This window comes from Saccopteryx leptura, chromosome 4 (genome assembly GCF_036850995.1).
Source record: "Saccopteryx leptura isolate mSacLep1 chromosome 4, mSacLep1_pri_phased_curated, whole genome shotgun sequence".
Taxonomy (NCBI): Eukaryota; Metazoa; Chordata; class Mammalia; order Chiroptera; family Emballonuridae; genus Saccopteryx; species Saccopteryx leptura.
Window position 1 is genome coordinate 32,478,541 of NC_089506.1, and position 23,599 is coordinate 32,502,139.

At 50.4% G+C, this 23,599-nt stretch overlaps 1 protein-coding gene across 1 annotated transcript in view; it reads right to left on the reverse strand.

Moving 5' to 3' along the window:
• SFRP1 (secreted frizzled related protein 1) overlaps nucleotides 1-21,750 on the reverse strand; it is a 41,874-nt gene extending 20,124 nt beyond the window's left edge. The window contains exons 1-2 of the mRNA XM_066380394.1: nucleotides 20,927-21,750; nucleotides 14,398-14,475 (exon numbers count right to left, since the gene is read on the reverse strand). Coding sequence (XP_066236491.1) covers nucleotides 14,398-14,475; nucleotides 20,927-21,470 — 622 coding nt within the window. The 5' untranslated portion in view covers nucleotides 21,471-21,750. The remainder of the gene's footprint in view (nucleotides 1-14,397; nucleotides 14,476-20,926) is intronic.
• Between the last annotated feature and the right edge of the window lie 1,849 nt (nucleotides 21,751-23,599).

A 23,599-nucleotide genomic window follows, 5' to 3' on the forward strand; every position in this document is an offset into this window, starting at 1 on the left:
TGGAAGGCCCCGCAGGCCTGACTAATGCTGTAGCGGCCGGGTGATTACAGGGCTGGCCCCAGAAGCGCTGTCTGCTGCCGGCATGGGCCACTAACAAGGTCTGGAGGGAAGAGTCATGGCAGTTCATGGGCCTTAGAGATCACCTAAGGTAACCCCTTCAATTTGCTTAAGGAAATAGGCTCAGAGACTTGAACATAATAGCCCGAGTCACAACACCGTTTAGTGGCAGTGCTGAAATCAGACCCCAGGACTGCAGAATTTGTGCTATTGTCTTCACAGCACATGTTATCTCCTTGCACAGAATTTTTGTTTTGTGATAGGTGGATAAACTGAGTCACAGAGAGGTTAAGTGGCTTGCCTGAGCTGACACAGCAGGTGGTCAAACCAGGCCTTGACCTCAGTTCTGTATGACTCCTGAAGTCAGGCATGTTCTTTCCATTCTACTTTTTAAATCCTCGGGATTACAGCATGCCCTTTATGACAATCCCTGCTAACCACTGGCATCCGCTAAGGAAGTCACCCCTGCTCAGAGAACCAGCAGTTCTAAATGGACTTGCTGCAAACACTAAAACCTAAACCAATGAGGCCAAGCTGGTATTCGGAGTAATAAACAAAACATCAAGCCTGTAGGAGTGTTCCCCAGACACACAGGACGGGTTTGCATCGTGGCATGCTGCAGAGAAATCTTTATGGGCTTCTCCAAAGCCTTCCTGAGCCCAGGGGAATCAGGGCCACGTTCTGGAAGGCCTCCCTCTGAGGCCATGGGGCCAGGATTAAGCCTCTGACCTCACCAGTGGAGACTAAGGACCTGAGGCTAGGGGAGCTATACGAGGTGTTAGTTTTGCAAGCAGCTGGCTGCCATGGTTGTGCTTGCAGGGCAGATAGGCTATGAGCACACAGAATGTCACACCTATGTGCATATGCACATGGCCCATTGTACCCACAGGGCCACATGCTTCTACATCCACACCTCAGACCCACCCACACACAGGCATAAACACACACACACTACACACACACCCCAACCGAGGCCTCTCCCTTGTCCTGTATAGTAGCTATAGCCTCTCTTGGCTCCCTCCTCCAGAGAACTGACACCTGAGCTGCCCCAGCCCCGCAGGCCTGACTAATGCTGTAGAGGCCGGGTGATTACAGGCCTGGCCCCAGAGGCGCTGTCTGCTGCCGGCATGGGCCGCTAACAAGGTCTGGGGGGAAGAGTCACGGTAGTTCATGACAGCTCCTAATGACAACTGCTCCTGGTAATGACCAGCTCTGCGGTGACCCAGCTCTGAGTTGAAGACGAGCTCTGGCTACTGCTCCACACACCCAGAACAAAGGTTTCTTGGGGGCCCTGACCACAGCAGATGGTCTCTTCCCTGGCTGCTCAGGCCATGGGCTGACCTCATCGGCCAGCCTTCAGGGGCTCCTTCAAGGGGTGGCCCAGAGCTGGCTGGCCTTGACTGAAGAAATGTGACTTCAGGCACCCTCTGTCCACCTCCTCACCCTCACCCATACATGTCTCCTGCCCCCAACCTCTCAGCCCCGATGCCTGAGGGGCTGCTGTTGTACTTCATCACATGCACGAATGAGTACCTTCCCCTTCGCTGTCCTCCTTCTCTGTTGTACTTCATCACGTGCACGAATGAGTACCTTCCCCTTCGCTGTCCTCTTTCTCGTCCCCTCTTCTCCCCACCCAAGGTCTTCTTCCCAGATGTGAGTGACCATTAGAGTTTCAAACAGGCTCCTGATGCTTCTCCACTGCCAACAAGACAATTGCTCCATTTGTTAGCATGGCCTTCAAGACTGCCATGAGCTGGCTTCTGCCAACTTTGTTAATTTCCATCTCTAGATACTCAGCACCACAGACCTATAAGCTGATCAGAAAAAGATTCACCGCACCCCAATGTACAGATAATGTCATGCCTCTATTTCTTGATCTCTCCTGGGCCTGCAATCTAGCATACTATTCCTACACCCATCTCTTTGGCCTGGCAAACCCCTGTCGATTCCTTGGAGGAAAGCACAAGGTATCCCTTCTCTGGAGCTTCCCTGACCCCTCCCTAGGAAGAACTGTTCCTCTCTGTGCTCCCATGGCTCCCAGTCCTTACCTATTACAGGAGTCTCAGCATTTGCTAACACGGCATTATGTTTACGTTCTTCCCTCTATATGCTCTCTGGATGGTGAGGACAGGCACCACATCCCAATCATCCTGCACAACCATTTTTATGTCCAAGACCCAGTGCTGAGTCTGACACACGCTACATCTGCAATGCAATTCCGCTGGCATTTGTCCCGTCTCTAACACTAACATACAGTCGAGTTCACCGACGCAATTCCTTCTCTAGGGCCGGAAACACCACACCGGGGAGCACAGAAGGGCTGGGTGTCAGTGCCTGTGAAGCCAAAGAGAAGTACCTTGAGGAGGTAGTGACAAATGAAGCTGTGACCTCAAGCTGGCCCAGCAATGGGGAGGGCGAGGTGCCCCAGTTCCCATAAGCTCACCCACAGATATTACCCTCACCCTCACCTCTCACCTCCCCCACTCCTACTCAGTCAAATAGAGGAATGCTAAAGTGGGGTGCTCTCACCTCAACCAGGTGGCTCTGTGCAAGGCTCTCACTCAGAATCCAGCTTAATAGGCAACATGCAACAGGATACAGCTGAACCTACTAAAACTCTCCCCCACCTATACTTATGTGCCCAAGTGAGACTTATTTTCTTTTTTATGGCCAACTAAGGTCTTTCCTGCCTTGCCAAGGACTCAACTCAAGGCTCAGAGCACCTGGAGGGAGGAGGCGGTTGCTCTCTCTGGCTTTGACTATGGGGACTTCCCTCTTCCTAGACCCTGGAAAGAAATGATACAAACACTCTCTTCTGTACAACTGACGTTTCTTTGGGTGTTGATCGCAAGGTCAGAATATGCAGAATAAAGTGTAAGCTGGACCATGTGCTCAGTAGACAATCGTCTGTGGAATTAAATCTGTACAAAAAAATGCATACACCTGTTTTTAAATGAACATGTGTTTAGAGTAAAGAAGTTGTAACCCGAGAGGCTGGGTACTGGCTGGCATTTGGCACCTTGCACGTGTGCATCTCAGAACAAAGGCTGTGACTCTCCGGTTAGCCCTGCTCCCTGTGGGTGGAGGCGGCTGCGGGTTCTGGGGAGGTTAGAGGTGCCCTCATTGGCCTGTCTCGCCCTCCCTGCTCAGCACCTTGCCCAGAGCAGACAATAGTTCTCACTGACCAATCGCCTTCCCTCCTGCAGCCCTGCCCCGCCGGGTGGTGTCTCTGACTCGAGCCCATGGCCACAGTGAATGGGTGACCACTGTAACACACTTCATTCCCACTGCTGCTCATTCATAAGGAGCAGGCCTGGTGCCACTGGGACCCCGCCTCGCTCCCCGCAGGGCACACAGGCAGTGGTGAGTCTGAAGGAACAACTCATCTTCCTCGCACCTCAGTTCAGCCTTCGAGACCCCCATCTCTGGCCGGGGCTAGCCCTTACACAAAATGCTGACTTAGTAGCCAAAAAGGACAAATGGCATTCTTTACCTACATGTATTTACCCGACTTAAATTTTGTCACTCTAAGAATTACTATTTGTTGTGAGTCTTCACTGCCTTTCCAGCCCTCGTCCCCTGACACCAGGAATGCCTCTCTTTAACGTCTCCATTAATCTTAAGCCTCAAGTTAGGCTGTTCCTCTCCTCTAGGAAACTTGCCTGCATTTCTCCAGCCCCCCAAACCCCCTGCAAAAGATACCCTTCCTCCTTCAGGCCCGAGACCTGGGACTCTGTGCTGAAGCATCAGAAATCACCGGGAACAGAGACAAATCAGCATGGCCAAGGCCTGCCTCATCCATCAGAGTCTTACATTTTTGGAGGACAGGAGCTGGGTCCTCAATACAGAGCTGAGACCACATGAAGCCGGAGACACAGGCCATCTCTGCCACAGACACGGTACCTGCATCTGAGACCCGTGCGTGGCAGCTCACACCACCCCCCACGCGTGTGCCCCAGGAGGGACTTTCCTCAGGTGCCAGCTGCTTCAGAGAGTTTAAAGTGCTTGTTCCAGGCCCCCATGTCTAGCTCTGCTGCCAGACAGAGTTAGGGATTACCTTCAGCCAGAACGCCGTTTCCAGAAGCTGAATGGGCCTGTTGTGGAAGACATGCCGGTGTGAACTGATTTTCAGAGGGCTCACAAAGAGAGAACACATCAGAGGTACTGGGGCAACGTCCTGGGGAAAACGCTGACGGAAGGGCAGAGAAAAAACGAGGGAGGGAAAATCCTCCTCATAATCCTCCCTGGAGAAGCCAGAACACGGTTTAGGGAAGCTGGTTCCTAATTTCTCCCCACTGCCAAAGTACCACGTGGGCATCTCTGTGCGACTCACAGGCATCCTTTCAGAATTTGTGAGCGATTTCCCTTCAAGCCAGCCCTAAAGAAAAAATACTCCTTTATATCTGTAAGCCAATAAGCACCTATGACCTGCACATCAATCCTGGGAGCTGTCAGAACAGCCTAGCCTCACACATCCAACCTGGAAGGGCCGTTTCCTCTCAAGGCTCAAACCTGAGCACAGATGCCCTGCACATGAGCCCAACCCAAAGAGCACTCACCAGACAGACACAAATGTCACCTCTCCTCCAGGGTACCTACTGTTGCCCCTCCCTGACCCACCAGGGAAGTCGGGAGGAGAGGGGCCGAGGATGGGGCCTCAGTTATGGAAGGTGCCCGGTCCTGCACTAGGGACCCTGACCAAGACTACAGTGACCCAGAAGCTCCAGCCTCGGGGACTGTCTGAGAACAAGCAGTTTGTTACTCAGCGGTCCCTCCTTATAAAGCCATCATGAACAATGAGCACCATCTCTTCCTTTCAAAGATGGAGAAGGCTCTATTTCCTCTCTTCTCCATCATCACCTTGCATTTGTTCCCTCACTCATCACTCAGACAGGCCCTGGACACTCACTGCAGCACTCAGAGCAGGACCTACGAACGTATCTCTCACAACCACCAGTGAGCAAAGCCAGGGACCCCAGGGAGGCGTCTCAGGGCTCTTGCCACGATAACTCCAGCTCAGCAGAATTCACAGTGATTTCCCCCTCCCACCAGGCCCCGGCCCCAGCTCCCAAATCCTTCAACACACCCCAGCCCCCTGCCAATCAGGTTCAACAAATGTCTATTTTCAAAGAAACCTAAGCCGGCTGCTTCTGGTTCACCTCCTTCATAACTCATCACAGGCTGTGTGTGTGATGTCGAGGGAAGCCATCCCAGGGCTTGTCCCCTCTGAACCAGGGAGTCCCCAGCGCCAGCACTCAGTGGCCCTCGAGGCCAGGGGCCCCCACAGCAGGGGTGGTTCCTGCACACACAGGCCTTGCCAGTTCTGGCTGCCAGTGGCCCGGCCGGCCAGGCTGCAGTGCCAGGTCCTCCCAGGCACAGTCAGAGTGACAGCGCTGGTGACAGCCGGGCCTCTTACACCGCAAAGCTGTAGCTCAAATATTTATTGTATGTGTCTGGCTTTCACACGGAATTTGCAACCTGCCAGTTACCAGTGTTTACCTTGGTAGAAATTCACGGGAAATCTTAGCCTGAACAGGCCCAGAGTTTATTTTACTGCCAGATAAACAACTTTCTTTGATAAATCATCCATGTGACAGTGTTCCTGAAAGACTAAACAAAGATTTCAAGCGCAATCTATAGGCCTTTGAGAAGCCTTCCAAAGCTAATGCACGTTTAATTGGCTGCCCTAAGCCGGCTGAGGCAGCGCAAGGGCCTGACATTTCTTTGGCCATTTGTTCTCCTATTAAAAAAAAAAAAAATACAATTGGAGCTTCTGGTTCATTCCTGCAAAACTAGACAAAATTTACCAATCTATAAATGTTTGGTTGCTTCTCAACATAGCCTTTTTTTCAGTTGAAATGAATACATATCACAGTGACAGAAAATAATTTGACTTTGGGTGATGGGCATACAACACAATCAACAGTTCAAAAGCTATAGAAATATTTACCTGAAACCTACATACTCTTATTGATCAATGTCATCCCACTAAATTTAACTTTATAAATAGTATTTTTAAAAAAAGAAAAAAGAAAGGAGTACATAGCAAACATCACAAGGCAATTGCTGGAAAAGAAATTAAAAACACCCCCGGAGACACTGCTTGCGAAAAAGGGAAAGGCGAGGGAAAGCCCAGCACGCAAGACCTAAAACGCCTCTTACACAGACCCTAATAAATTATGAGTAGAAAAAGCTCAAATTAGAAATAAGATTTCAAAAAAAACACCAAAAAACATAAGAAAAAATGTCAGTGGGCCTGTCCTGTCATTGGTAGGCTCAACCTAAGCTCCCTGTGTCCTGCAGTCCTAATTATCTAATGACATCCAGCTTTACAATGACCTAAGGGTGTCATCTAACTCAGTGGTCCCCAACTCCCGGGCCGTGGACCGGTACCGGTCCATGGGCCATTTGGTACCAGTCTGCAGAGAAAGAATAAATAACTTAGATTAATTCTGTTTTATTTATATTTAAGTCTGAACGATGTTTTATTTTTTAAAAATGACCAGATTCCCTCTGTTACATCCGTCTAAGACTCACTCTTGACGCTTGTCTCGGTCACGTGATACATTTATCCGTTCCTCCCTAAAGGCCGGTCCGTGAAAATATTTTCTGACATTAAACCGATCCGTAGCCCCAAAAAAGTTGGGGACCACTGATCTAATTAAAACTGCTAGTATCTAGGGGTTTTTTTTGTTTTGTTTTGTCTGCTTTGGTTTGCTGGGTTTGGTTTGGCTTGGTTTCTTAGCTATAGCACCTTGAAATTGCATAAAGCTTTTTAAAGTTTTGCCAAATGGGCTTTTACAAAGGCTTCTTCACCCTGGGCAGTGGACTCCATGGTAGAGCATTGGCCTGGCATGTGGAAGTCCAGGGTTCGATTCCATGTCAGGGCACACCAGAGAAGCGGCCATCTGCTTCTCCACCCCTCCTCCTTTCTCTCTCTCTCTCTCTCTCTCTCTCTCTCTCTCTCTCTCTCTTCCCCTCCCACAGCCATGTTTCGACTGGATTTAGAGTTGTCCTCCGGCACTGAGGATGGCTCCAGGGCCTCTGCCTCAGGCACTAAAAGTGGCTCCGGTTGCAACGGAGCAACGGCCCAAGAAGGGCAGAGCATCACCCCCTAGTGGGATTGCCAAGTGGATCCCAGTCAGAGCACATGTGGGAGTCTTTCTCTCTGCCTCCCCTCCTCTTACTAAAAAAAATGAAAAGAAAAAGGCTTCTTCCACTTAATTCTCTGTTAACCAGAGAATTAATCAGGACATTCCATTCCATTTCCTAAAACTTTTTTGCCAAACCACACAATTTCATTAGTGCTAGGATCCTCCTACCTAGGCTAATTTCCCTCCTGAGACAGTCCTTTTGAATAAGAGATAATTATTATGGATGGAACATCCACTATATTCTAGAATCTGTACATACTTGACTAATTCAGTTCTCCCCACAGTAATGCAGGAATCGCCATCCACATTTTGCAAGTGAGGAGAGAGACTCAGGGAAGTTTAGAGACTTCCTCATGGTTGTTCAGTTTATCAGGGTGGGATTTAATCCAAGCCTCTCTGGCCCGAAGCTTACGTTCTCTCTACTCTACTACACTGCCTGCTTCTCTCCACGAAGAAAGGAATCAACAATGGCTGAGTTCTTTCTACGGGTCAGGCACAGATATCAGTCCATTTACAGCCCACAAACTCTGGCGGTAGTGAAGGAGCCGCCTACGCCCCCTTTTGAGAAAGCCTCCCCTAACCATTCCTGGCAGGACGGGAGCGTGGCGGGCATGAGGGAACACGAAGGAGGAAGGGGATGGAATCTGGACTGGCTACCCAGGTAAGCGCTGTCGGGAACCAAAGCGGGATGGGATGCCAGGCAGACCGGCCTTGGGCCATCCAGGGACTCACTCCTCCAGCTGAGCCTACTTCCCCCAGTCCCTAGGATGAGAACCTGACCTGGCTGATCCGAGGTCCGACCATGCGCAGTCTGTCTCCAGAATGACTAAGGGGTACAGGAGAGCAGGACAACGCTCAGAGAACCGGGCCACTTGTGTGGGCTGTGCACAGGCACCCGGCCCAATCTCAGCCTTTACCTCTCTTTCTCCAACCACTCCCGGCAAAGCTCCGGAGAACAGGGGTGAACTTGAGGGCAGATCCTCCTTGCTCCCCTTCTCCATGATAGTTTATATATACATCAAATGATAAAGAGGATGTTTTGTTGAGTGAAATAAGCCAGACACAAAAGGACCGATGCTGTAGGATTCCACTTACCATGCGGTACCTAGAACGAAGTCCTAGAGACAGGAAGTGGAGTGGGGGTTCCTGAGGGGGAAGGCAGGGGAGCACCGGCAGGGAGTGTTTGGATACAGAGTTTCAATGTGGAATGATAGAAAATACCCCAAGTTTGGACGGTGGTGATGGTTGACAACAATGTGAATGTACTTAATGCCACCAACCCATATACTTAAAAATGGTTAAAATGGTAAATTTTAGATTATGTATATTTTACCACAATAAAGTTTTTTTAAAAGATGAAGGCTAGGTGGGGGGGGCGGGGCGACTCGCACAGAGAATTACAGGGGACAACAAAGGACTCCCAAACCGCACTGTTTGGCAACTGATGGCCCCAAAAAGCAACCTAGTCAGAACCGGACTTACCCACGAAGAGAGAGAAGTCACGTGTCTGCCAAGCCTGAGCCGCCATGCCCGTACCCAGATCTGTCTTGAGACAAAGAAAAGCGGCCATTCCAGCTGATGCAAGCAGGGCAAAGGGCTCAGAACAGAATTCGGTTCTAGAAAGATTTCAATAAGTAAGCGCAGAGCAGAGATGCACCTCTCACTTCTCCGGTGAGTCATGAAGGAGAGGCCTCGTCTGCCCCGACAGGTCGCTGGGTTACTGCCGTCCCTGCAGAGCACCAGAACGAATGTTTAGCGAGTCTGGCCCATCTGCAGGGCCCAGGGCAGGCTCCTCACACACCATCTCATCTGCTCGTCACTGGCACCTGTACCTGGCTACCAGTCGTTGTTTCGTAGAGGGAAACTGAGGGCTGGCGAGGTCAAGAGATTTGTCCAGTGTTGTATTCATATAGAGATCAGGGGAGGACTGAACTCAGTCCCAGAGAACCCGTGCCCTATCCCTGGCTCAGGTTTCTGTGTACTTTCCATACTTAGATACACTTTCAAACATTCAAAGACGCTACTAAAGATAAGAGCTTCTTGTTGAACTTCGCTTTCTCTAAGTGTCTTCCTGCCACACGTAGAGCCAGGAAGGAATTAGAGAAGAGGCAAAACGTACCCCGCTCGCCAGAGCAGGGAATACGGCTTTCCCCGGCTTCCCCGCAGCTCCTTCTGACTTCGGAATATAAAGGGCTGCTGATACGACCTCCATACAAGCTGCCCAAGATCTGACTCCTCTAGCCAGAACCCCAGCTTTGGGGTCTAGTCAGGAACTTTCCTATGTGACACTGCGGGTGAGCCAGGAATGACATTACAACTCGCCCGGCCACCTGGAAGGCTTGATGGCTCCTGGTTCAGCTACAGTGGGCGCCCTGTCCAACCTGGCCCCATGCACAGGAAGAACAGACTGGCACTCAGGTTGTGAGCTGGCAGTTACACTTCCAGTGCCCAGCCCCACGTTCTCCCTCCCAGGAGATGCCGTAACTCCTTCCGAGCACTTACAGAGCTGCGGGTGGAATGTGGATTTTAGAGCTCGCCAGTGACAACTGTTACCCTGCGGTGACAGTTCCTTCTCCCCTGTCTATTTAGTTTTACTTCGACTGAACTAGGTTTCTGAATGTTAGGGCTTTTTTTTCTTTTACACGTGCGCTCAGTCACCCAAAACAGGGCATGTAATTATTCCTTGAACGTAATCAACAAGTGGCACATATTCACTTGGCAAGGAGCCTTCTCCTTTTATACATATATATATATAAAAAGGAAGTTCAATATCCAAATCCCTGCCATCTCCTGTCATTCATATTCTCATCTGACAAACATTTCTTTTATGTGTGTCTCCATGTCCAAGACACTGTGCCAGAGGCTGTTTCAACACAAGCCGACCTTGTTTTGTTCACAGATCATTGCTACATTCAAACACTAAGTATGTTCTTTCTGTCAGTGGTACAAAACAAACAGTGCATCTCACAATTAATGGGCATCTTACATTAGGTAAAATAGGGTTCAAGATACAGACCCTGCTCTCAAGCAGCTTACAGATGTTGCAATTACTGTGCTGGCAGCATTTCTTCTTCTGTGGGAGGAAGCTCAGGGCTTGGTTTGGAAAGGCTGAACCTACTCTTTGCAACAGATCAAACTGTCCTTCAGAGGAAAACACTGTGCCTCCAAACAGCAGCACAGCCAAGACACCTTGAAAGTGGAGTGAGAACAAATTAGCAAAGGTGCAGGAACCTCCAAAAACATTTCTTCTAGAAAATCTTCCCAAACACTACCTGTGAGCGCTGATTTTTTTTTCTTTCCCATATGACTCATTTTAGTATTACAAAGTACGGTTTTACTCTTTATGAGGAAACATATAAATGGGGAGGGGGGTGGAAATCCTTCCAGAAGGCAAGGAAAATTTCTGGGGGCAAAGAAATCTTTTTCCACAGTGAGCAAATATTGGGCTAAAAACATCAACTGAACCCTCAAGCTCAAAAAACAGGAGAAGCCAGTACAAGAGAAAGTTCTAAACTACCTTAGCAGAAATATACCTGGTCATGCACATTTTTACCAAAAGAGTTTAAGGGTGTTTGCAGATACTGGAGAAGCTACAGATAGTGGCCAGAGGTGGAGTCCTAACCTCACAGCCATTAGGAATCAGATCCTCACATCCCGAGGATAAGTTCACCTGAAGACAGGTACGGGTACTGAGTTGTTAACAGCAGGATTGTTAGTACGGCGGCTTGCAATACCTTGGTCTGTTTAAGAGAAGAGAGCGGCACCCTGGTGTCATTCAAAACGCAGAGAGGACACAAAGCAGATCAGTATGTCCTAAGTTAAGCACAGCCAGCAGGCTGGCCACCATGTCCAATTCAGAGACTTTGCACCATCTAACTTTTGGCTTTTCCACATCTGGTGCTTGATCCAGGCTGATTCAGTTGCATTCCTGAGCATCAGCACACAGGTGTTTCTGCTGATGCTTTTCCCTGCTGGGGGAAAATGCGTTCTGAACTGGCGGGGTGCCGTGCAGGGGTGGGGAGACAGTGGCCAGGCAGACCCGGCGGAGTTAGAGAGGCACTGCCCACAGAGGAGGCCATAGACTGGGTGTGCAGGGGTCCGAGGATGAGCTGACAGCAGGGCAGGTGTGCGTGCTAGCTCAGAATGAACGCACCCCTTGCTCCCGGAGCTCAGTGAGCCCTCCAACAACCTGATGTCTTCCCAAAGGGGATGTCAGGGCCGCTTAAGGCGAAGTTCGATCCCTGAAGGAGGGAGTAAGATGTTATTTTTCTTTTCTGTTGTGTCAGCTTACATGCCGAATTTCTGTTTCCTGACTGAATCCTAATGCTGTAGCTGACTGCTTCATTTACTTGAAATGTACGAAGATGGTACATAAGTACCTCAACAAAGCCACCTTCTCCAGGGTGCTGAGGACAGAGCTAAGCTCAGCCCCTGCAGAGAGGGGGGACCCCCATTTATTGTCTTAGAAGAATATGACAAACAAAAAAACCCACGAACTTTCTCCTGCATTTAGATTAAAGAAGCATCGAACACCATACCTGTGCTGGATTGATAAATGCTTTCACAGCAAAGTTCAATGGCTGGTTGTCTTCTCTTATGGGAAAGGCAGCAAGACAGAGAGTAAAAGAACTCCAGTTGGAAAAGTCAGATTCCTTATTTATGAAATAAGTGAACCTAATAGCATCCTGTAGGGTCCAGGAAGAAGTCAAAAGTTCTATGAACCCAAAAAGAAAATAATCTCAGACCTAAAAGAACCTAGTCCCAAACAGCTGGTCACTCAGATTCACCAAGACCTGGATGGTAACTAAAATAAGAGATGGCCCTCCCTCCTGTAAGCCATGAGCAGACGCTTGCTAACTCAGTAGGCACCTACTGTAGTGAGGAAAAGACATCCATCCCCAGGTGAGTGACCTGAGCACCTAGACGGTGACCCTACATCATAAGGTCGACCTTCCCCATTCAAATTCTTTCCCAAGGCTTGCCTCTTCGGCTCAGGTCTAGGGAGTGTCTCCAGTTTAACCAGTGACCATAGGCTCCCGCTCCCAGAATGCCGGTGGGCAGCAGGGGGAGATTAGAGGAGGCCTGAGGTCAAGTTCAGGTTGGCATGTTCCAGACAACAATCGGAATAATAACCATGGGTTCTCCTCTTACAGCTCCTTGGCGTTAACTTTGGCCTTGAGTTCCCACCAGCCTCTCTCCAGCCGGCAAGTTATAAAATGAATCCAGTTTCTGGGAAATCAAGGATTAGTGTTTGGTCAGGATTTTACTTTTTTTTTTTTTTAATTAAATTTTAATTTACTCTAGGTTAAGTATTTTTGGATATGATGTCTAGCACAGTCCTTTGCACTCAAGAAACATTGAATGAATAGATACACAAGTCAATGAATAACTAGACAGATGCACTGGGTTTGAGCTCCATGATAGGAATTCATCACCTGCCAGGCACCTCCACACACTCAATTCCAGAGTTTTCCAGTACACTGCCCTCAGGAGCTGAGCCTGAGAGAAGGCACATGAGCATACACATCGGCTAATATATTACTTTTCAGAGTTTAATAGGTCGGGGGGGGGGGGCGGCATTTCTAAAAGTATGGTGATTTACAATGTCTGAAGAGGATCAATGAAATCAACAAGATTATCCTTAGTTATTCTTCCCAAGGATCCTTTGGAAACACAACCATACCTGAGCAGATTCTCCTGCCCCAGCCCCGCAGCAAAGAAAGCTTCTCATCAGAATATCTGAGAATTTATGTCCTTTTCCTTCACATCCAAAGGCATCTTTGGGAAGACAGCTTGTTGCTGAGGCGGTGCGGGCTGTGCGCCCCAGGCTTTACGGCGGGAGGCCCGCCAGGCTCAGCCTGAGAAGCAAAGGCCACCACGGTCAGGGTAACCAGAGCCCTCCACAACAATTTTATTTGAGTTCGTTTAAAATGACAACAAGGAAAAGTACGTGACAAACACAAGCAGCAAGATGCAGAGCAGACCGGATCCCCTCGGAGGTCCTGCTGGGCTCCCCTGTGAACGAAGGAGGCAGGCAGAGGTTCCCAGAGCGGACACAGAGCCCACCAAACGCATCCGTTCTCAAGAAGCTGTCGGTGGCAAAGGGTCCGAACTCTCCAGCTTGTCTTCAGTCACGGTGGCAAATACCCCGAGAGCAAACCTGTCATGTGTACAACCTCCTTCAACTCGTGTGCGCACGCACATATGTGTGCGGCTCATTCAGACGTGGCACTCTGCCAGCACACGGCCCTGCTGTGTACTTTATGAAGTTTGGTGAATGAAAACACAGAGTAGGTAGCTCTAAATGAACATAAAGACTCGCATGAACTACCATTCTGCTTTTCCTGGTAAGAATTTTGTACAAAATCCAGCCTCAGGGATACATTCCCTGAGCAGGCCTGGCCAACCCATTCTCAGCATCCATATAAACAGAGGCAGGCATGACCCTTCAAAGCAGTTACCATTTACTTTCCCCAGAGGAGAAACTCTCGGGCTGTCTGGGGCATGGGTCTTCCATGGGGCAGACAACAAGGGACCATCCCTGAAAGGCCACCTGACATTGGCTGCCCAGGCTACATCCAGCCTTTCTCCTGTGTTGATTAGAAACTCCCTTTTAACCAGAGCGATTTGGGAAAAGGGGAGAAAAATTCCAATACTGTGTGGATGTCTATTTTCTTTGCCAGGAAGGACCTGGTAGGGGTCCCTCGTCTGAATGTCTTTGGGCTCTCACCTCCCCGAGACGGCAACCCCACTGTCAGCCACTTCAGATCCTGGGCAGAGTGGTGCTGACACCTAGGGGTGGACAGAGAAAGAGCCAGTGCAGAGAAGGCCGGCCCAAGCCGCCTGCTGTAATCCTGGTCACGTCCGAGGAGTGGTGCTTTCCCCTCGCTCCTGTCCACCTGTCCCCAGGACTACCAGCCTCACTCTTAGAGGAGGTCTTCACAAAGCTGTCCAGTGATCTCCCACACAGAAAGAAAGACCAAAGCAAAGTTTAATAAAAATCGGCCAGTCCCCCATCCAGTCTTGTTTTCCATCTGCCTAAGAAAAGCAGCCATTCGGGAAGGTAGAGGTAGAGGATATAAAGCCCCCAAAAGATGCATCGACAGGCTCTGTTCAGCAGGGACACAGACCAGGGGGAACCGGGGAGTGCCGAACCTCCCCAAGGCGCCTAGGGATGCTTTCTTACCAAACTCGCTCGCACAGAGATGTTCAATTATGGCTTCCGATTTCAACTCGTTGTCACACGGAGGACACACAGTGGTGCCTAGGGAGGGAAAGGAGAAAAAGGAGCTGTGAGTTATGGGCTTAGTTGAGGCTGCAGAGAGGAGACGTCCCTGGGGAAGAGATCAACCTGCTACCAGCATGAAAGTATTTAAAGGTCTTCCAGAATTTCTGAAGGGCACCCCAAGAAACAAAAAGTCCTTAAAGCCCAGAACTTAAAGCTATAAATAGACACATGGTTTCTTCAAAGTTTGGGGACTAGAGCTGTTGAATATAGCACAAGTATTTAGAGCAGGGGTCCCCAAACTTTTTACACAGGGGGCCAGTTCACTGTCCCTCAGATCGTTGGAGGGCCGGACTATAAAAAAAAAAACTAAGAACAAATCCCTATGCACACTGCACATATCTTATTTTAAAGTAAAAAAACAAAACGGGAACAAATACAGTATTTAAAATAAAGAACAAGTAAATTTAAATCAACAAACTGACCAGTATTTCAATGGGAACTATGGGCCTGCTTTTGGCTAATGAGATGGTCAATGGCCGGTTTCATATTTGTCACTGCTAGCCATAACAAGTGATATGACGTGCTTCTGGAGCTGTGACACATGCGTACAGCATCACCGGAAGTAGTACTGTACGTAAGCCCAGTTCCTGAACACCTCTCTCCAAACGGCTACTGCCGCGCTTTGTGGTACATACAGTACACATACAGCATCCGCATCCTGTGCCCCTCTCACTGACCACCAATGAAAGAGGTGCCCCTTCTGGAAGTGCGGCGGGGGACAGATAAATGGCCTCAGGGGGGCCGCATGTGGCCCGTGGGCCGTAGTTTGGGGACCCCTGATTTAGAGCAACAATATCTAGGGCTGGGTGGGGGCAAGTCTTATGAATCATGGCTTGATGAGGTACAGTGGGTCACTGGCAAAAGTGGACTTATAAACCAAACACATCTATTCCAGTTGTTTGTTTCCTGTTCTTTCCCCTCTCCTTTAAATATCCCTCCTTTGATTGGTGCCCCTTCCCATTGCCAAACTCCTATCGAGACAGCAGATCAATCTGGCTCTCTGGGAGTCAAGGAAAAAAAAAAAAAAACTCAGCCAGACTCACAAAGTCTAAGCCCAGTTCCTGAACACCCCTCTCCAAACGGCTACTGCTAGCAAGAGCTGCCAAATGGCAGTGAGGGCCACTAGTAAGCTAAGCCCCAAGGGCAAGAGGCATCTGAGGCCAGGCCCAGAGGTCTCCTCCAAGCCAAAATGCTACTGATGCTGGACGGATCCCGGGGAGATAGTGTCTCTGTGGCAGGACAGGGAGAAAGTGGTACAGTAGCATCACCAGAAGGATGCAGTGTCTTATCACCAGCACCACCATCATCATCGTCATCATCCCACCGCCACCGCCACCTCCACCTCTACCTCCACCATCATCACCATCACTGTCACCATCTCTCAAACAACCTGGAGTTCCATCTGTGATCTAGGAAGACATTAGCATCTTCTAAGGCCACTCCATCCTAGGCACAGCAATGGAGGAGGCCAAGCCAGGCCAGAGCTACAGGAAAGTCACCTCAAGAAAAGATGTTGCCTGACCTGTGGTGGCACAGTAGATATAAAGCATCGGCCTGGAACGCTGAGGTCACTAATTCAAAACCCTGGGCTTCCTCTTACAAGAAGCAGCTGCAGAGCTGATACCTCCCACTCCTCCTGCCCCCACCCCCACCTTTCTCTCTCTCTCTCTCTCCTCTCTCTGAAATCAATAAATAAAATCTTCAAAAACATTTAGTAAGATGGAAAAAGAAAAAGAAAGAGCCCTGGCCGGTTGGCTCAGCGGTAGAGCGTCGGCCTAGCGTGCGGAGGACCCGGGTTCGATTCCCGGCCAGGGCACACAGGAGAAGCGCCCATTTGCTTCTCCACCCCTCTGCCGCGCTTTCCTCTCTGTCTCTCTCTTCCCCTCCCGCAGCCAAGGCTCCATTGGAGCAAAGATGGCCCGGGCGCTGGGGATGGCTCTGTGGCCTCTGCCTCAGGCGCTAGAGTGGCTCTGGTCGCAACATGGCGACGCCCAGGATGGGCAGAGCATCGCCCCCTGGTGGGCAGAGCGTCGCCCCTGGTGGGCGTGCCGGGTGGATCCCGGTCGGGCGCATGCGGGAGTCTGTCTGACTGTCTCTCCCTGTTTCCAAGCTTCAGAAAAATGAAAAAAGAAAAGAAAAAAAAAAAAAAAAAAAAAGAAAAAGAAAAAGAAAGAAAGGATGGTGTAGTGAGCAGCCTCTGAGCAAATACAAGGCTCCTGGGGTCTTCCTCCTTCCCTTCCCTCTCCATAGCTTCGGGGACAGCATCTCCTCCTCGGTGAGATCCCTTGTGGCTCAGTGAGACAGGCAAAGCCTCCCAAGATGGAGAATACGCCGGGAGCTTGCCCAGCCCTCCAAAGCCAATGCTGCTCCCAGGACACAGCTGGTACAGGGCTGGCTACCAACTCTCACTTCCAAGTAAGGTCTCTACATGGCCCAGCAGAGACCACATACCTTAGACTTTGAAGACAGATTCCTCTCCCATCTTGACTCTATACCCAGGACCAAACATCGCCCAGATTCTCAGTGCAGCAAGAACCACAGCCATACATACTCCAAGCAAAAGACTGAGTGACTATCTTTTGGCCCAGATGTTAGAAATTTGCTTTTTACCCAAAAGCAAATTTGAGATTGGTAGTATTTCTAACAAAGGGAAAAACTTACCTGGAGTTTTACACATGGTTCTTGCTTCCATGGGGAGAAAAACAGGGAAAGGGGTCTCACAATAATGGGAAGGGCTGTGTTAGTTACAGTGGGAGAGTCAACCGTGCTTTGGGGTTTTCCTTGCTTAGGTTGTTGTTGTTTTTTTTAAGTGGAAGCTATCACATTGCAAGGTTCTATGAATATAGAACCTTGACCCAACAAGTAGCAGGGCCAGGGCTATCCGAATATAAACGCCAGGTCTCCCATCTGCTCCGCACACTCACATCATCTCATCTACACGCTCTGTCCCTGATCCTACTGGCGGCCAGCAAGGGCCCTGTTCCCCACAGAGGCCCTTCCCTTAGTGCCAGCAGTTACCCTTGGCCTTCAGTGCCTCTCAGGGCAGCAGGGGCTCCTGGAGGTGAGCTCTGGGCTGCTTTCCTCACAGCCAACCGGAACAGCAGCGGCCGACCCAGAGGAGGGAGGAATGTGTGATGCTATGTTAATCTTGTGCCCCCTCTGATGGTCCTTGGGCCCAAAGGCTGCCTCAGCAGGACAAATCCACCCAGTCATCTCTCTGAGAGGTGGAACTAAAGCTAGCTCTGTTTTACAGTGTATTTAAAATAATCTTTAAAGCAAGGAACCAAAAACTAAAATGTTTTGTGTTTTATAAATATTTAACGGAGAGTAGCTCGACCTGTGGTGGAGCAGCGGATAAAGCGTCTACCTGAAACACTGAGGTTGCTGGTTCAAAACCTCAGGCTTGCCTGGTCAAGCACATATGGGAGTTGATGCTTCCTGCTCCTCCCCCCTTCTCTCTCTCTCTCTCTCTCTCTCTCTCTCTCTCTCTCTTTCTCCTCTCTCTAAAAATGAATAAATTTTTAAAAATCTAAAGGAGAGTAGAAGAGAAAGTCTAACACTGGAATCAGGATTAAGTGAATGTTTAAAAACCAACGCGCACACATGCACACAGCACATTCTTGACTCGTTTAGTCCCCCCACCCCCACCCCACCCCCACACAGCAGGTCTTCCCTGGTCAGCTCCTGGATACATGAAGAAGGAACTCTGTGGAAGGCTCTTGGGCATGATAAGGGCACTGTGCCCTCTGCAATCTGTGACGGCCAGGCTGATTTAACATACAACATGCCTAAACAACAACAAAACTAAACTAGAAGTACATGCTTGTTCATACAACTTCAATCACTCAAACCTGGCAAGGAGAGAGAACAATGACTTACCAGGGGGCACAGGTCTAATGTAAGTGAAGTGGTAGAAATACTTTTCCTGGAAAAAGAATCACTGCTTCTCCCGTAACAGACGCTTGATGCAGCTTGGGCAATGGCCTTTTGTGGGGGAAAGTGTCTTTTGCCTCATTTCTCATTATTGAGTTTATCTTTAATACCACACGGCCACAAAGGGCAGCCCAATACCCCAAAACTGTGCATGCCTATGTAAACAGAAACCAGCCAAATCATGCAGAGATCTGATGCTGCTTTGAAAACTCATTTTAATTTTAAAGAGTGAAATAAAGAATAAAAGTATCACGTGTGCTTATTGTCATACAAAAGTACCAGTTCTTATTGGGGTGGGCCCCAGCCATAAGGTTTTAAGGACCGGTGTTGCAGTCCATCTCAACCTGCCCCAACACACACACACACACACACACACACACACACACACACACACAGCCCTCCCACCTCCACACTCAGCCGACAGTCAGTGGCCACTCAGACCCAGAGGAAGTCATGTGGGTCTCTTTCCCACTGAGTGACTGCAGTCCTGGGGAGGAACGGATGCCTTTTCAAGGCAGTGCCTCTCACCAAAAATGCTGAGGGAGAACCAGTTCCCCAGTCCCCCTCCTGACTGGTCCTGCCCCAGCTTTTCTCTTCTCTGTTCAACAGCTGGTCTCGGGAGGGTGACCACCTGGGCACTCCTGGGGTGACGGAGAGAGGAGGAGGTTACAAAGGCCCAGACAGGAGGTAGCGGACCAGTGGCACAGCAGCCAAGGAGTACAAGGCTCAAGAAGACACCCTTGCCCTTTGGGGTTCAGCAGGGAGGGTTCTTTCCCCTTCAAAAGTAGTCACTGCACCCAGTCCCCTCATCTTCCCTTCAGAAGGTGTTTCCCCAAAGGTCTCCATATCCATCAACTAACTGTCCCGGAAAGACAAATGGACCCAGCCCAACCAGAGCTGGCCGCGGCCTCTCGGGAGAAGGCTGGGCTGGGTTGGACTGGGCTAATCCCGCAGCGGTGGTGGAGGAAGGGGAGAAGGAAAATCCTGTGGGCTGCAGGGGATGGCTCCACACGGAAGAACACAAAGTGCTTTGTTTGCTCTAGGTAATCGCTCAGCTCTGGCTCTCAATGGGCTGTGCTTCCCAAAGGTTAACCCTGTGCAGACACCCAGGAAGCGGACAGCAGAGGTGCACAGGCTTTGCCGCTGCAGGCAGGCTGCTGCTGCCTTGCCCACACTGCTGGGACACATTCCACCCAATGTCAATGACATTAGACTGACCTTTTCCCTCCCTAGAATAAACAAGTGCACTCAAAGTTCAGGGCGCAACTTTTCCCATACCTACCCCACCCTCGCTCTGGGGGAACATGCCCTTCAATGGACATCTCTTTTTAGCATCACATTAAGATGGGTGAATTCAGCAAGCAGCCAGTCAGCACCCAAAGCCTCCATCTCAAAAAGCCTTCCAGACGTGCCTGCCCCCGTGCTAACTGTACCTGGATATGGCTCCCCTTCTCAGACTATCTCTACATCTTTGAATCTCAACTCTGCTTTCAAAGAATTCAAGGTTGAATTCACTCCTATAAAAGTCAAGGCACTATGCTGGGTTGTTTTTTTTTTGTTGTTTTTTTTTTTTGGGGGGGGGGGTTGCTTGTTTTGTTTTCTTACCTCTTAGGGATTTCTTTCCCCCAACTCAAGAACTGCCCTTTAAGTGGGAGGGAGTTCTTCTAGGAACCTGAGGCTGTTTCCCTGATACAGTTAGGAAAGTCTTCAATTTGCAGAACCCCACTCCCCAAGGAGAGATGAACAATGAACTAATTACATTTTTATCTTTCTAATTACTTGAGGATTTGTGTAAATGAGAGAAGCAGGGGGTATGCAAGAATAAGAATAGAGAGACTTCCACCCCCCAACCCTCCCTAAGCAGTTACCTGAAAGGTGAAAGGGATAGAGAAACGCAAATCCCCAGTTTCTAAACTTGCTTTCTCAGACAGAGCCGCAGCTTGGGCTACTTAGCTGCATGGCCAGTTAAGAGTTGTTTGTTAATTTGTTTTCAATTCTCATGGAACCTATGAAAATACAACTGCATCCGCCTTTCTGAGCTTTCTACACTTTGGGCTTTGGTTTTTTCCTCCTGGAGCATTCCGGAACACTTGGATGGGTACTCTGTTTCCTCCCAGGGGAGAAACGGGCTCTCCTTTTACTCAGAGTTGACGGCTTTGTTTCAGGTGTGGAAAAGCGAGACTGGACCCCAGGAAGAGCCGCTGTAGGGGCGGGACCGAGTTTGTGCAGGGTCGAGGTGCAGCCGCCGCTGCCCCGCAAGCCCCGGGGCCGTGCACCTGGGTGGGGAGAGGTGCTAAGCAACACCTCGGACGGACTAAAAGCTTTGAACACTCATTCTGCACAGCTTGAGGGCAATCTCTAGGGAGCACGTCCGAACTCCAGGGGGGAGCGGCAGCCGAGGGTCAGGGTAGTAGGGGCTTTCCCGCAGCCCCCGCTGCAACCCGGCGGGTCCCGGGGTCCCCAGCGGCTCGGGTGTCGGAGAGGGTGGCCTTACCTTGGGGTTTGGAGGCTTCAGTGGCATTGGGCGGGGTCATGGCGATGCAGACGTCCCCCTCGGGGAATTTGTCACACTTGAGCATCTCGGGCCAGTAGAAGCCGAAGAACTGCATGACCGGCTCGCACGAGTCGCGCACGGCCTCGCAGAGCCAGCGGCACGGGTAGATGGGCCGGTCCAGGCACACGGGCGCGAACAGCGAGCACAGGAAGACCTGGGTGCCGATGTGGCAGTTCTTGTTGAGCAGGGGCACCCAGCTGCTGGCCTGCTGCTTCACCTCGGCCATGGTCTCGTGCTCCAGCAGGTTGGGCAGCACCATCTTCTTGTAGCCCACGTTGTGGCACAGCCGCAGGTCCGCCGGGATGTCCACGCACTGCGGCGGCTTGGTGTAGAAGCGCCCGCTCTGGTACGAGCCGATGTCCGACTGGAAGCTCACGTAGTCGTACTCGCTGGCCGAGCCCGCGGCCAGCAGCCCGGCGGCCAGCGCCAGCAGCACCCCGCCGGCGGCCCCGCACCGGCCCCCTGCGCCGCGCCCGCTGCCCATGCTGGCTCCTCGCTCTCGCGCCCGCGACGTCGGGGCTGCCTCGGCCGCCTCTCCGCGCGCGTCCCGCTGCAAACTTCCAGGAGTCCCGGGGGACAAAAGGCGCCGTCCCCACCCCGGCCCGGGTCCGCGGCCGCGCGCTCCGGCCCGGTCCTCGGCGGGTGGCGGTCCTCGGCCTGCCGCGGGGAGGGGAGCGCGCGCGGCCTGAGTGCTGCCCGGGCTCCCGGGCGCGCGGCACCTACTCCCGAGGCTGCAGGACGTGAGTGCCCGGTGCTCCTGTTGCAAAGCCTCTGAGTCCCCCGCGCAGCCAATCAGCTCCGGGCTGAGCGAGCCGCACTCATTTAGCACGTCAGTCACCGGCGCAATTAGCCAATCGCTTCACTGGCAACAGGGTTCGGTTTACTAGAACTCAACACAGGTCAACACCCCTTAGAAAACAATCAAAAAATAAATAAATAAAAGATGAAGGAGGGGGAGAGAGAAAAATAGGAAAATAAAAGGAAGAGGAAATAGAACGGTGGGGTGGATAAAAAGAATGTTTAACGCTGTAATTAACTTGCATCGGATCGCAGAGAAGCAAGGAATTTAACAGTACTTGCAAATCCATGAGATAATGAAGTTTTTTTTGTTTTTGTTTTTTTTTACACTTTTTCCTCATTTCAAACAGCAGCCCACCAGACAAGCAGGTCACCTCCTCGGTTTTGTTCTCTGTAGCTGCAATACAAAGACAAGTCGTTTCCCGACAAACCCGGGCTCAGGAAGGCAGAAGCAACGGAGATCTGCTTTTAAATCCCCAGCCGGCCGGGCTCCGCTCCTGCAAAGACCAGCGGAACGTGTGTGGTGGGGGCTGTTTGCTGGTTTTTTAATGCAGCACTTTTCCAGGTGAGACAAGCGACGGTGGCCCTCCAACAACACTGGAGGCACTGAGTAAATGCTGCTCGGTGTGGCGGGAAATACTGCCTGCAAAGGTGTTAGCTTTGCGAAGACAGTTTAAAAAAAGAAAAGAAAGAAAGGAAAAGAAAAAAAAAAACACTACTCAAGTCCCAGCCCGACAGCATGTCTGTGTGTGCACGCATATCCACATTGACATGTTTGTGGTGTAGAAAGCCAAAACATTAAAAACACATGTGCACTTATCAGCGTGGTGTGTGTAAATATCAAATCCATCACTCAGGCACACATGCTACATTCAGAGCTGGCCCAGGAACCTCAAGTCAAAACCGAGAGCTCCCATTAAGGCAGAAAGCAAGGGGAGACTATTAGCACAAACACAGCTGGGCCTTCTTGCCTAGCCCCCCCAGAAAAGAAGTCTCCCTGCCACCCTCTACCTCAGAGTTCCTGGGAATTCTCTGAATGTTTCAAATCTCTAGCTGTGACTACGACTGACACCGGGGACAGAGGACAACAGCAAGCAGTTCATGAAGTATGCTGGTTCTGTGCTGCGTGTGCCCTGAAGCGTGGGAGGAAGGAGGCAAAGGATGCTAAAAAGCCTGTATCTGAGCAGTGTGGTGCCCCCTCCCCCCGTGAGGCAAATGGGCCATAGACCTCACTGCTCAAGGCAGACACTGTAGGAGGCGCTGCCTTGCCAGCCGGCTTGTTAGTAAGGCTCCAGGGAAGCTTGCTTTGGACTCTGCAGACCAAATTTCTTGATGGACAGATTCCAAGTAAAGCTACTTGAGTTTGTGAAGAAGCGAGACTGTTTTCTTAAAGCACTCGTGCCCATACAGAGATTGTGACTCCACTGTGCACACAAAACACACCTGCAGATGGTCAAATTCTGTGTGTTTTCTAGGCTAACGAAAGGTGCGCCAAAGCAAGAGGAGCAGATGGAGGGAAAGAGATAGAGAGAGATAAAGCAAGAGTTCAGATGGCAAAGGGTTAATCCCTAAACAATTGGTAGTGCTCAGCGGAAAAGCTGGGGAAGACATTCCTCACAGAGAATAGACCGCAGGAGACCGGGCAACTGTGTCTCAATTCAAGGGGCATTTAGAGAAAAATGCGTTTAGTAGGGGGTCCTTTTCTCTCCTACATCCATCCAGGCCCTCAGTCCCAAGCCAAATGTGTCTGTTTACTCACTCCTTGGAAAGAGCTGTGTTAGTAAATAACATCCTCTCACCCCCGAATCCAGGCTT